We start from the raw sequence: 13,785 nt of genomic DNA on the forward strand, positions 1-13,785 counted from the left end.
TAAATGTAAATGTATGATTAGGAGAACGTGTAATCATAAAATTAACTTAGCACCATACGTATAATATCGAACGTCTCATTATATTAAATGATTGTTACAAATTTCTACCAGTAATGATCATTTTATATTCTTTCTAAGATGTTATTTTTAACATAATATATAACTTATGTTAAATTCTATTTATGGAGAACTGTGTTATCAAAAATTCTAAGAGGCCGTACCATTCGACAATGGGACCCTTACTCGAGGATTTTAACACGCTCACTAAAAGGCGTAAAAAATTGTTTGATAATATAAATACCCAAATTGATACTTTAATAAAACTTTTACAGGTTTGCCCTTACTTTTAATTTATTTTCTTAGGATACCGATGACAAACTCAATTCTACCCACCTGAATCATCTAAATAATAATTTAAATGGATTAAATCATCAGTATGATAATTTAAATGGCAAAACCAACGGCATTAATGGGTTTAATCACACTAATGAAACCCATAATACTGGTGGACTTGATTCTGAAGCCCATAACCATAATCACGTAAATGAATACACCAATGCCAATGAACACAATGGTGTTAATGGTTTTAATGAAAATAAGGAAGTTGTTTTAACCGATCGTTCAAGTGGAACTGATGACGAAACCATCAGTTTAACTGAAAGGTCAGACACAAAAACTGAACATTCCACTTGCGAAAATATTAATGAGCCAAATTTGTCAAGTAAATATGAACCCTCAAATCCTAAAATTTCCACAAAATATGACTCGAGTGACACAGGAAATGAAACCTCGTCCACAGATTTTAATAATGAGCCATCGCTGTGCGAATGTAATAGGCAATTGATAAGGGATTTGGCATCAACAGTTAAGTCTTATGACTTATACAGGAGGATAACCAGGTCATTGAAGGAGTTTAATGTTCAGTTTAATGACATGGGCCGCTCACTACTGGGACCCCGCTCAACCGATTGTCATGAGTTATTTTCACCGGTCAAGTTAGATGAAAGACTCGTATGCAGAATGATAGGTATGCACCTCTTACACTATGGACTTTTCGACGTCTACGAACAGCTCAAGATTGAATCTGAGCGCCTTTGGGGCTCTGACCATATTGGAACAATTGGAAGCGTAATGGTAACAGCGTACAGAACTCTGCACGACCTCCTAGATAAGATAAGGAGTGGAGATATTGACCCAGTACTTGAATGGACTAAACTTCAATACGACAGTTCCAACCTGCACATTCAACGTTTTAACGAAATTATGATTAATTTATACAAAATACGCTTTTTAAGCTTCCTGTACAATTTTAAGCCTAAACTAAATGGATCTAAAGAACAAAATAGCACTAATCGGAACCATGATAGTGATATAATTCAGCAGGTTAAGGACAGCGGAATAACTTCACTGTGGAAGATCCACAATGACGAGATAGGGAAGTTGGTGACCCAGCTGATACTGGGTGAGAATAAGCCCACTGAGTCTGAGTTTGAGGAACTTAAGAATAAGACAGTGAAGATGTTCACGAAGTTGTTTTGTGAATCAGGAATCTTGATCAAGAAGCCACTCAACTACGATAAGAGGCCATTACTCTCACAGCTTGTCGAAGACCAATTTATTGTAACCACTGAAGCTAAAGTTGAGGAATTGCCAGTGGAAGAGTCACCCAAACTTGACGATTCCATGAATATAACTGATAATACCCGCACATTATTCGGATACAGAACAATTCATAAAGAACAGTCTACCAAAAGCTACAGGCCCAAGTACAATTCATGGCTTTTGACCCTTAGTTCAGAAGTTCAAACAACACCGACAAAACCAGTACCCGAAGTGTACAAAACACCCTTGAGGAAGGACTGGCTTAATTTATCAGAGAAACCCAGGCAGAAACAGCCCAGAATGGCATACAGATATTTGAACTCGAAGTCACTAGAATTTGGACGCAGACTAAACTTTATAAGGAATAAACTCTGCAACAATTCTCCTCGCGACGAGTCCCTTTCATTATCCAAATCAGTTCTCATAACGACACTATGTGACCCAGAAACGTTTTGCAGGTGAGTATACTTATTAAATATCTATGCAGTGTTGTTAAACTACAATAATAGAACTTAACTATATATACATATGTAATGTGTTGCTGTAGGCAAAACCTGATCATATCAGAACATATGCTGAACAATATACCTTATTATGTTGAAAATCAATTGACCGAAGATGAGTCAATTTCGTTTGGAGCGTTTACTGATACGGAAGACTGGTCCTCATCGAGGGCTGATAGGACCACGACGGTGCTTATAGCAACTGGCTCGGAAGAATCTGAGGAGGGAATTTTAGGTCTATCAAACATGGGAAGACTAATTGATAACTATTCGACGTCTGTATCTTCAGAGGAGTCGTCACAGAGGACCACGCCAACATTTTCACTGACCGTGTTTGCAGGCCCCTCGATATTCAGGGACTCTAGACTCTCTTCTCAGCTTATGGAGGCTGACATAATCTCTCAGAGACTTCTTAACGTGTCACCAGGATCAAGGATTAGGATTAGGGTCCCCACACTGACTGAAGAGGAAATTAGAAGTACCCCGAGACGCGAAAGCTTAGTTAGCCCCTATGATCCACCAGTTACTGAACCAGCTGTGGTAGCTGAAGAGGAAGAACAAACTACCACTACTACTACCACTACTACTACAACTACCACCATTGAACGTTCAAGTATTACCCTGCGGGTACTGATATACATAGTTTTACATAATAGTTGTTCTGTTTCCGAACCCTCAATCCCATTACTAATATATTTTTTAGGATATATTGAGAATGATCATGAGAGGATTGAGAGTAGAAACTCAGTCAACAGTGGTTCGATTCAGAGGTTCAAGACCACAACAAAATCTCGAAGGTATTTTTTCACTAGTTTTCTATTTCTTAGTTTTTGCTAGATCAGTTGTCTAGTGTTTAATTATATAAATTACTGAAACATTTTTTTAGATTCAAGAACATCTTCAACTGAGTCAGAATCACCAAAGGACAAAGCATCATCACACAAGAGACTAATAAGACCAAAATCATCAAATAAATCGGAATCTCAAGTCGATTCTGATTACATTAAAGTACATTTACCATATGAAAGGTTTCTATTACGCATAATTTTACACCATTAAGTAGTTAAGTACTGAACTCCATAAATATGATTAACTAATGGTTTTAGTCCACTGTCGGTTGTTACGTGTGCTGGGCACGTGACATTTCCGTATTTGTTGGATGTGTTGAAAGTACTGTTTAAGGAGCACTGTGAAGTGTCATCAAAGGTGGGAATGTGGCTGAAGTCAAATCAGCAACTACCAGTAGAGTCAGACCTCGGACCAGCATTCCACTTCCACAGCTATTTAACCTGCGCAGTCTCAAAGGACCAAACAAGCAATGAAAACCTACCGATAATGCTCTCGTGTGGCCACGTCATCTGCAAAATATGCCACGATCGACTGAGCGGGAAGAGGAGGAAGAGGCTGTTCAAGTGTCCAATGTGTCCGACGATGGTGGAGCCGAATCAGGTAAATTTCAGAAAAAATAATTTATTCTCAGACAATGGAGCTGTATCTGGACTGGAACTGCAATCATAACCAGTGTGTATACTAAACTCTATCTTTCGATTCAAATTGCACTATAACATTTTTCAAGATTTTAATTTTTATACATTTTTCATTCGCAAAATGTATAGTATATATTTATATAATTTAAATGAATTTTAATGGATAAGAATCGGAGATTTGACGCGCAGAAATCAAACCGAGGTAGGAATGGCAGGCCCAGCCAGGCTCATCCGAGAGAAAAGGGGAAGAATGAAGTAAAATATAAAAACAAAATCCTGTCGAGAGAATTGAAGGAAATAACACTAGATGTTTTCTTCAATTCTAGACTCTCGCAGGACCTGAACCTGTCAAGGCAGCAAGTTGACCAACTCTTAGATTTTAAACCATCGCATCACTTCAACTCGTACCTCAACTGCTGCATATGCTACGAAAACACACTCATCTGCGCAGTAGGAAAGTGTGATCACATCACCTGCCTCCTCTGCTCACTGAAACTCTCATTCTTCTATAACACCTCAAGTAACAATACAGACAATGACACAAACGGTGGCCGAAATACTACAAACAGTAGTAGAAACACAACAAATAATGGTAGAAGTGCCGTAAATACAGGCAGAAATAGCCTAAACAGTACTGTGAGGGGAACCTATGAATGCCCGTACTGCAAACAGCAGAACGACTACATATATTTCTGCGTTAATCCGTTCTACGTCCATTTAGCAAAGAATAATAAGTTTTACTCAAGTAATGAGACGCCAGCCCTGACAAAGGCTGAGTTAACAGAGTTTATATACATTTTAACAAGGTCACGGCGTTTGCCAGATGACTGTTCAAACTCGTCCACAATAAATATAATGCAGTTGTACAAAATATTTTTAAACACAATAAAGAATACAGTTGACATGTTGTCGTTTAACGGACTGTCAAAATGCTTGAGCGGTTTGGGGGTTTCAGGCTCGAAGCCTGATTTGACTGATCTTATCAATAAAATTACTGATAACTTTACTTTCCACGACGATTTCGTCATAGTATCTGACCAGAGGATGTTTTTTGAGTCTGCAGGGATTTATTATTTATATAAGGTAATTCTTTCACCTTTGTGCTGGTTCCCAGAGTGTAAGGACCAGTGGTATCTGGACGCTGTTTTCAAGAGTAACCTGGTGGAGGCTTTAAAGACCCTTTCAAGTCATAAATACCCATCTTACAAGGTTTTAAACAAACACATAAAGGCATCACATACAATGGTGTTCTGTGACATTTGCCTATCATATTTCACCAACAAGAAGTTTGTCTGCGAGTTTACACTGTATAATACATCTAGAATTAGTGACCATGTAAAGTACGGAGATGTTAAATCCTACCCGCCAATTAACCCACACATATGTTGTCCAGCTTGTAAAACTTATCACTGGGATATGACTGCCTTTAAACAGCACGCAAAGGATGAACACTTTATCTGTGAACTTTGTGACTCCTACGATGATTCTTACTGCGTATTCTCAGACTATAACTCACTTTTTAACCATTTTAAGACCTACCACTATCCATGTGAAGAGGAGGAGTGCATGTTCATAGTCTTCTCAGATGATATACAGCTACAGTTACACTATTTATACAAGCACCCAGGGGTTGCAAGATCAACAAAGGGTAACAAAAAGCCGATACATATAAATAACAGAGTTAACACAGTTACCAGCACCACTTCATCATGTGCATATTACTCCTTGGATGATAATTTGACGTATGACACCTGGGACGGCTCAATTAATATTTTTTCAGACCAAAAAAATGATGATTTATTTGAAAATGCCGAAACAATTAGGCTACCCGAGGTTAAATCTGACCCGCTACAGGAAGTTGAAGACACTAAGTTATACACTTACTTATCACCATTGGATGGAGATGTTGATTTAAAAGAGGATAGAAAGAGGTTAGATATGTTTTTAAAAGGGTTAAAAGGTAGCAGGCACCTACCAGTGAGTTCAGAGTACATAAATAATTTTGATGTAACGAAGTCATTTCATGTTTTTAATGATCTGGAAACCGTTTTAACACATTTTAGAAGGTTAGATATAAAACTTTTTGATATAACAAGTTATTTGTCAGAGTTGCTGTCAAATTGTTACATTTCAATAATAAATGCTTTCACAAAACACTATAACAACATAGTTAATACCTGTGACTTATCTGACGGGACGGTGCTTTTCAACCTTGTTAAAAGCTATTTACTTAAGTTTGTCCTCTTCTTTTACACTATACATATCAACAGGCCAAGGTCAGATTCTGATAAATTGGCAATAAAGATCGATGTTCTGAAGTTGAGGGAGCACAACCCTGATATAAAGCTGGGCGCCAATGGCATACTGTTCCTAATTGCCGCCCTGAATTTCTCAAACATATCAAACCGCATCATCGTAAAAGCCTCTTTATCCTCAATTATTGACGATATGAAGGCAATGTATAAAGAGTCTCCCTCCCCAATGTCACTTTCTGAAGCTTTTAACCTCAACAATTCTCTAAACAGCTCACATGGTGCTGGTAATATTTCCTCAAATGCTCTGAACCCCAACGCCGACATAAATGAGTTCATTTCAAAGAAGCCTAGGAGTAATAACATAGTGAAAATCCCCAGAAAGGAATACATTGTGACCTTGAAGGGTAAGAAGATGAAGAATAAACCCCAGGTCATTCACCAAGAAGAGCCTGTTGATACCACCACCTCAATAGAGGAACCAATTGTGGTTGAACCTGACAACCCTACTCCAATAAACATCTCTGACGGATTAATACACCTGGAGGCTTTAGAAGCTGATAACGAGACTCTATTCATGAACCATGTGGGATCTGGGAACTTTTACGGCCTGATGTGCGACATGATCGGAAGCCTGCTAATTTCAAACATGAAGAGGTACAAGGCCAAAACATTTGATTATTCCCTGCGTGAGACTACAAAACTGAAGATTTTAGCCATCGCACTGTCTCAAAAGAGGTCGCTCACCAACTTGGGTGAGTTTATAAGCATGAAGAAGCTGGAGTCTCTCCAGTCCCTCGAGCCTGAGTTCCATCGCCTTGTGAAAGAGTGCAAAAAGAGCGATCTCCCCACAATCGCTAAGGTTTGGAACAAAAAGTGTACAAACATTCTCAAGAACACTCAGGTTGAGCATTTAGAGATCCTGCACTTTTACCTCAAAGGCAATTCCGACACCTGCATGCCACTATGTAACGACACTGAGTTCCCCAGTCTCACAAAGAACAAGAATTCTCCTGAGTTCACTGGCACCAGGAACTACGCCAGTGCCGCCGGAGTTGTCAATAAGCCCAAGTTCATGAACGACCTCGAGTTTCCAACTCTAAAGCAAACCGCTAATCTACACAAGAAAAGCACACGTAAATAGCACTCAATGTACCATAAACTAAAATTTTACACACTATATAAACTACATAATATATGTTGTGTATATATAATTTGTATGATACATGTTTGTATACTGTATATCCTTGAACACTAGTGTTAATACAATCTAGTACATTGTATATAGTATATTAAGCGAGATTATTATATTACCCCCAAGAGTCAATGATAATTTTATTTTGCTTAATGCTATCGTCAATGAATCTCTTAGCAGCTTCAGTTCCGAACCCTGCCTCCTTCTCCAAAACAAGCTGAAGAGACTCAATTACCTGAGACGGCATTGGATGAGACTTCCCTCCAATCACCACCAACCCATCTCTCAACACCGGGTAAACCTAAACAAACATTAAATGTTAAATTTTGTAAAATTAATAACTAAATTGAGTAATTCATACTGTTGCTGAATTTAGTATAATTGAATGTTGGACGTAGAACTTGGTTTTCGAGGCTCTAGAGTACACGAAGATGAACCTGCACCAGCTCCTGTACATGTGATAATCAGTGTACAAGTGATCCTGGTTCGGCCTCCTAAATCCAATAAACGCCAAATCCTTCACATTGGGTATATATCCATAATTCTTCCAGATTTCCTTCACTAATCCATTATTAACTATTTGGGTATGATAGGTATGTGGGATAACTATATGGGAGTATAACTATAAAGTTAGAAAGAAGTTGCAAAATACATTTAAATGCTCTAAATTGTATGAATGGCTTAATAACAGTGATTCCAGTGCCCGTTGCGATAAATAATACAGGGACCTCAACATTAGAAATTAGTTGTGAAAACGAGGGCTTATATATTAAAAAATCAACCTCATCACCAATAGTCAGGCTTGAAAAGTAAGCTGAATTTAAGCCCTCAACACGTCTTTTATAAGGTGTTACATACTTTACTGATCCCACACACAACTCTATCCTGTTACTGAGACTGTACTTATGGTCTAAAAACTGTTTGAATATGGTGAAATCCAGAGAACTTGGATACCTAGGAAGTGTGTAAAGGAACTTGTTGACAAAGCCAACCTCACTGGATGCAATAGAATAAAGCCTTGAGTAGTATGGATTACAAATGTTAATCACTACTTGTAGGGGTAATTTAACACTTGGGAAGTCATACAGAACGTCATAAAAAGACCTTTTTTCGAGCCAACAGTACCTGTAGTACTCTAAACAGCCCTGTATTGTATCGCCTACCATCTCTTGCAGTTTATCCTTGTGAAGGTTATTATTAGCGTACATTGACATAATGTGCATTTGGAAAGGAGTGCAAATATTCCTTAGACACAGATACTTGGAAAATAGCTCTTCCAGTGTCATGAACTCGTCAAATTCCATCTTCCTAGACGATATTGATACTCTTTCAACATCGTGACCCTTAGACACTGTCTTAATTGGATTTTTAAAGTACTTGTTAACCACACTCAGCTGGGGCTCATTGTGGACTGATAAAACTGTTTGAATTGTGAAATTGGAGGAATTAAAGTCTGGGTTACAACCTATCTTAACAATCATATTGGGGTCTAGGTTCATGTTTTTAAGCATACTTGCGACAGTGTTATCGGTTGGAAGACAGCAAAACACATCACCTGTCCTGTACGCTGGGGATTCGGTCTCTATCACCAGAGTTCTTACATTGGAGAAATGGGATTCACTCGTGATAATCTTATTACAAACTACTCTACCAGTTTTATACTCTGACTTATCTTTCTTCAACACAATCTTAGGCTTTTCAGGTAAGGTATCTGCACTATTATGACCCTTGGGTGTGGCATTAGTTGAAGAGTCAGATCCAGAATTGGTATGCGATAAAGGGGTAGGCTGTGAACCAAATTCCGAAAAAGTAATAGTGAAGGGCAAAGTATACTTGTCTGAACAACTATTGGTAACAGTGTTATTAGTAAAGTAGTTTAGAAGATCATTTCTCCATGGTATGAGTTCGCCGGAATATCCCAGAGGATGTTGTTCGTCTCCAAACGCCAATGGAAAGAACTCATTAGCACCAAGTGATTTCAACAAAGATTGAAGTCTCCTAGCCGCAAAATTATACAAAGGGTATCTACTATCCCCAAGGCCGAATATTGTATATTTCAATTTCTCCAAGTAACTTTTACTTTCCTTAACCCTACCCTTAGAACTATCAAGTTCCGTTTCGATATTGATTAGAGAGTTAATAAAAGACTCGAAGTTATGTGGGAATTCACCGAATGCACAGGTTGGAACAAAGAAAATAACATGTTCAAATGATGATAGGGATTTGAGGGTGACAAAGTCAGCTAGGTGAATCTCAACAGGAAGTCCATTCCTTCGGAAATATAAATAAGTACAAAAGGAGGCCACTTCAGTATTTCCTGTTTCCGATCCATATACTATACAACAGCTATTCATTTTATTATCACAATATTTTACAAGGAATTTATTTTTATTTAAATTTTTACTTTTATTGAAGTCATAAAAACTTTTAAAAAATTATTCAAAAAATGTGTTGTAAAACTTTTTTGCGCAGTGTGTTTCACATTTCAGCTCAGAATTGCGAACAGTTTCTCTCAGCGTTTTATCCAACTTTTGTTTAACGAAGAACTCTGGATTTGGCCTTGGTGGCTCGAACAAGTTCTGGTCAATCACTTGACCTGCCAGCTCCTTTAATGATTTTTCTGCAGGGTTATCTTGAACTGTCAAAAGATCTTTAGATGTGCCTGATTTAACTTCGTCTGGCAGCAAAGAATCCAGGGAGGCGTTTTTGAGTGTTGTTCTTAGTGCGTTTGAGGCACACTGGTCGTAGCACTCAGCATACGACTCTGAGAACTCAAAAGCCTTTAAAGCCGATTTATTTAACGACTGTCTTATGTTTCCTGAAAAAATTAAATTTAAAAAACTTAAAATTAGTTACCTTCTAGTGCTTGTTTTTCCGAATCTAGGATTTTCTCGTATTTTGTGAGATTTTTGAGTTCATTTTCAGGATTCTCACTCCTTTTAAAGAAAGACCAGAATTTCCCCTGAAATAAATCCGAGTTGAACACAGACATTTATCATATATTTACAAAAATATATATTAAATTTGGTCCCATGGGGTTTAGAGTTCTCTAAACCTTGTTTAACTCCTGAAATAAATGACTCCACTTCCTATATGGATATGAAGGGTTATTCTTATTCTCCTTATCATACAGTATTTTATGACAGTTCCTATATAAAAATGTGTATTGCCCAATCATATAATGTGTAATTTGCAATGTGTAAAAGTTACTTTGAAAGCAGTTCCAGTGTTTGTTCCGTAGATTTATCCTTTCCATATTTCTAAAAATTCATTAAATCACAATAAATTACCTTATAATAGTACAGAAGTATGAATGAAGTGCAAATACTATAGTTTGAAACATTCTCTGCAAACTTAAAAACCAAGTCTTTGGGCTAAATTCCATCATAAAATTAGTAAAAATCACCTTTACTGTATCTGAGAACATTATTGTGGCCAGTAACTTTAAGTATAAGTAATCCGTTGGTGTTTTAAAGTTAACCACAGCATCCCTAAACCCCAATTTTACACACCTACCTACCTTCTAAACCGATCTGACGATATAAATCTCATTAACCCTTCTGAATTCTGGTTCAATCCATCAACGTTCTTCAAACTCGTCTTTATCAACTCAATTGAAACCTATATTAATTTTAACTATTGTAGAAATGATTAACTTAATACTACATTAATTATAACTCAATAATAAAATACACTTAATATTACCATTTTGAAAAGTAATTTTGTAATATTTGATGTAGACGAGAGTGTATTAAATGTTGTATACGGCAAAGTTGATAACTTCTCTAAGAATATGTGCAGAAGTGCTAGGTTAATTTGTCCTATTGTTGTTTGTGAGGACTTGTTCACACTTGAATAGTGCCTGTTTGTTAGTGATAGCAGGTTCCCAATGTGAGTGTACGAATCAAACTTCTGATGATCAAACGGCTCTAGTATTCTGAGTATTATATTCTTATTCTCTTCATAATTGAATCTTACAGATGTAGAACTAGGCGTTTCCTTAGAATTATTATCTGCTGAATCATTTCTAAACAGGTTCAGAAAGCTTCTAGAAGAGCCTTTAAACTCATTTACACTTTTAGAGTCCAGCTTCGGCAGGTATAAAATCAACAAGCTGTGGAAAAAAGTGTCAGGATCATCCTCAACAATCTTATACGCTGAACCGCCTTCTTTGTCATTTGATTCAATTCTAAATTCACCCAATCTTCTAAACGGGTTTTTATCACCTGAATCATCAGAAATTGAGTTATCACAGTTATTAGCGTTGTCCGACGAGCTTTGTGTAGTCAAATTTGTTGTTAAAAAGTTAGAGAAAAACGGCGGGACCTTGAGTTCAAATAACTTACTATCCTTCTCTATGGGATATATATACTTTAGGAGCTTTTTAAGTGAAACCGGTTTACAGACATTTGTATACGGTTTCAGATATGATACAATTTTCTTCAAATCCAAGTCATCATCATTTATTTTCATCACATCTATTAACAAAAGATAACAGGGTTTTTATATTTTAAATAATTATTTAGGTGTTTATATCTAAATAACTGAAATTTACTGTTTAATTGCGATTCTAGTATGAACTTTACAATTCCGATATAAGTACACGAAAGTCCTAAAAACTAATATCCCTTAAATTAATACCTAGTGAGATTAATGCAGTCCAATATCCAATTTCCACCTTAGAAGTCAGCAGCATCATGTCCATGTTGAACAAATAGTATACAAAGTATGATACAACTTTATTGTACAGTATTGGATTACACAGGATAAATGATATATTAAACAATTCCATATCATCCTAAATTATTAATACAAAATTAAGGAAAATAAATATATACAATTTTATCTATGTAAAATCCACTATTAAAATACCTTTACTGTAATATTGTATGTGTTGTTTTTATTAATCATTGATATAAGTTCATCTGTTGGAAGATTATTATCCACTGAGTTGTGTACTTTATTAATCAGTTGTAATAAGTTGAAATTAGGTTCAATAAGCTTCATTCCAGAGTTTGTGATTTTGTACATCTCCTGGCATTTCATTGCCAATGAATATCTTATTAGGCTAAAATAGTGTTCTCCTCGTCCTGGGTACAACAAATCATTATCAATATCCAAGTTTATCACGTTCTCCAATATATTCTCAATTTTCACAGAATCTGTTGTATCATTCATTTGCTTTGATCTATAATCAGATTTAACTGTGTACGTTGAGTGAAAAGTATCATTCAATGATCTGTTTCCATCATCAATCGTTTCTGGCTCATAATTTATCGTGTTATCAGTTGTATGCGTAATGTATGAGTAAGACAGTCCAATAGTTTTATTTGCATAAGTTGTATATAAGTTACACAAATCCTCTGGTAGTACTTTTGTGTAATGAAGTTCCAAATTTTTGTTTTTCATTTCAGAAAACCTTTCAGTTCGAAAACTTAAACTACATTCTGCAGTCTTACTCACCTTCACCATTCTCTCCTCTGAATTCTTATTCACTCCTGATTTACCTTTACCAGTATTTGTATTAACAGCATTTGTATGTTTAGTTGTGTTAGTTTTATATTGTAGGGAACTTTTAATGAATAAAAGTTTTAGTATTGTAACAGTTTGGCAGTAAACAATTCTGCTACACTCTGCCTGAGGGTCTCCAATCAACTGCAACATTTGCGAAATCAACATGTTATACTCACTAACAAATTATTTTAAATTTTAAAACATACTTTAGATTTTCATTTGTGGACAAATTACCCATTTGGTCATCAAATATCTGAAAATAATTATAATTAATTAGATAAAATACTCCTAGTCTTAAAAGGAAAAGCGCCTTAAAAATCAATGGTGTTATTGTCTCATTTAACTTTTCCGGTGATGCCGCCCATATTTTACGCTTTATATTCAATGTGCTGATCTACAATTATTAATAAATTGAACAATTAAGTAAATATTTAATTATACTTTGTAAAAATGGTGCGATGAGTATCTATCCTCTAGTATTTTTGACATTGCTGATTGTGGGATTTCCACTAACAAGTCGAGCACATCCACAATCAGAGGCTGGATTTGAGTAACTTGGAACATAGAAATCATTTTCTCGGCCAGCATAGACAGTCTAAACATGATTTTATCATATTTACATACTTTTCTTGAGAATCTGAATGTCTTTTCATCAGTGATGAGAGTTGCTTTGACAGGTAATTTTCGAACAATACCTTATAGGTAATGTTCGTGGGTATTCCTTGTAACTTCAATAATCCCACAATAGCCTTTGAAACCTAAACATCATGTAGCAAACTCACATAAAAATCTACTATAACTATTTATATTGATGAATCTGTAAATTTTATACTTCATCGGGCAATCCTTGTGACTCCTGCCAAAGTCGACATGCCATAACTCCTGGATTGGCATTATTAATGCCTCTGCTGAGCTTATAGTTGTCTAAAACACATTAATTTAGTCAAATATTGTTCTTACCTTCAAGCCATTTAATCAGTGTTCTTCTTCCGGCGGGACCGCAGTGAAGTCCTGAGGGGACCTTAAGAAGTGAGAGTTCCGACCTTTCACTTCGAATTTGTTCTTCAGAAAAATACGATTCTCCCTTTTCAGACTGGTTTGAAAATCTTATATTCCATCCGGTCAAATTCTTGTAATCCATTGGAATAAAACTACGTTACACAGTTTTTAATAAATTCATAATTCAAGATCAATTATTTATAAATATTTGTATACACTTAAAAGTTATTTAT

General features: G+C 36.1%; 5 protein-coding genes across 5 annotated transcripts; 2 read left to right on the forward strand and 3 right to left on the reverse strand.

Annotated features, from left to right (window-relative positions):
• The first annotated feature begins 102 nt into the window (after positions 1–102).
• TpMuguga_01g00836 (RING-type zinc-finger family protein) lies at positions 103–3,695 on the forward strand. Its single transcript, XM_061305082.1, has 7 exons — positions 103–332; positions 364–2,060; positions 2,150–2,732; positions 2,809–2,902; positions 2,992–3,133; positions 3,212–3,554; positions 3,586–3,695. The coding sequence occupies exons 1-7, from the start codon at positions 183–185 to the stop codon at positions 3,637–3,639; spliced, it is 3,063 nt and encodes a 1,020-aa protein (XP_061161654.1). The 5' UTR covers positions 103–182; the 3' UTR covers positions 3,640–3,695.
• Positions 3,696–3,751: 56 nt separating this feature from the next.
• TpMuguga_01g00837 (LIM domain and RING finger protein) lies at positions 3,752–6,988 on the forward strand (the record flags this gene model as incomplete). Its single annotated transcript, XM_761265.1, has 1 exon — positions 3,752–6,988. The coding sequence occupies one exon, from the start codon at positions 3,752–3,754 to the stop codon at positions 6,986–6,988; it is 3,237 nt and encodes a 1,078-aa protein (XP_766358.1).
• Positions 6,989–7,118: 130 nt separating this feature from the next.
• Positions 7,119–9,393, reverse strand: ATR3 (Flavodoxin family protein; the record flags this gene model as incomplete). The annotated part of the gene is made up of 3 exons (XM_761266.2): positions 7,119–7,340; positions 7,401–7,600; positions 7,692–9,393. The coding sequence occupies 3 exons, from the start codon at positions 9,391–9,393 to the stop codon at positions 7,155–7,157; spliced, it is 2,088 nt and encodes a 695-aa protein (XP_766359.1). The 3' UTR covers positions 7,119–7,154.
• Positions 9,394–9,474: 81 nt separating this feature from the next.
• On the reverse strand, positions 9,475–10,062 carry TpMuguga_01g00839 (uncharacterized protein; the record flags this gene model as incomplete). The annotated part of the gene is made up of 2 exons (XM_761267.2): positions 9,896–10,062; positions 9,475–9,857 (listed from the first exon to the last, which is right to left on the reverse strand). The coding sequence occupies exons 1-2, from the start codon at positions 10,029–10,031 to the stop codon at positions 9,475–9,477; spliced, it is 519 nt and encodes a 172-aa protein (XP_766360.1). The 5' UTR covers positions 10,032–10,062.
• Positions 10,063–13,747, reverse strand: TpMuguga_01g00840 (putative integral membrane protein). The gene is made up of 15 exons (XM_061305083.1): positions 13,514–13,747; positions 13,386–13,477; positions 13,178–13,311; positions 12,995–13,148; positions 12,840–12,947; positions 12,760–12,806; positions 11,912–12,728; positions 11,681–11,837; positions 11,595–11,651; positions 10,745–11,517; positions 10,560–10,660; positions 10,446–10,530; positions 10,330–10,413; positions 10,250–10,299; positions 10,063–10,188 (listed from the first exon to the last, which is right to left on the reverse strand). The coding sequence occupies exons 1-15, from the start codon at positions 13,692–13,694 to the stop codon at positions 10,089–10,091; spliced, it is 2,940 nt and encodes a 979-aa protein (XP_061161655.1). The 5' UTR covers positions 13,695–13,747; the 3' UTR covers positions 10,063–10,088.
• Positions 13,748–13,785: the final 38 nt, after the last annotated feature.

This window comes from Theileria parva, chromosome 1, assembly GCF_000165365.1.
Source record: "Theileria parva strain Muguga chromosome 1, complete sequence, whole genome shotgun sequence".
In the NCBI taxonomy this organism is placed as follows: Eukaryota; Apicomplexa; class Aconoidasida; order Piroplasmida; family Theileriidae; genus Theileria; species Theileria parva.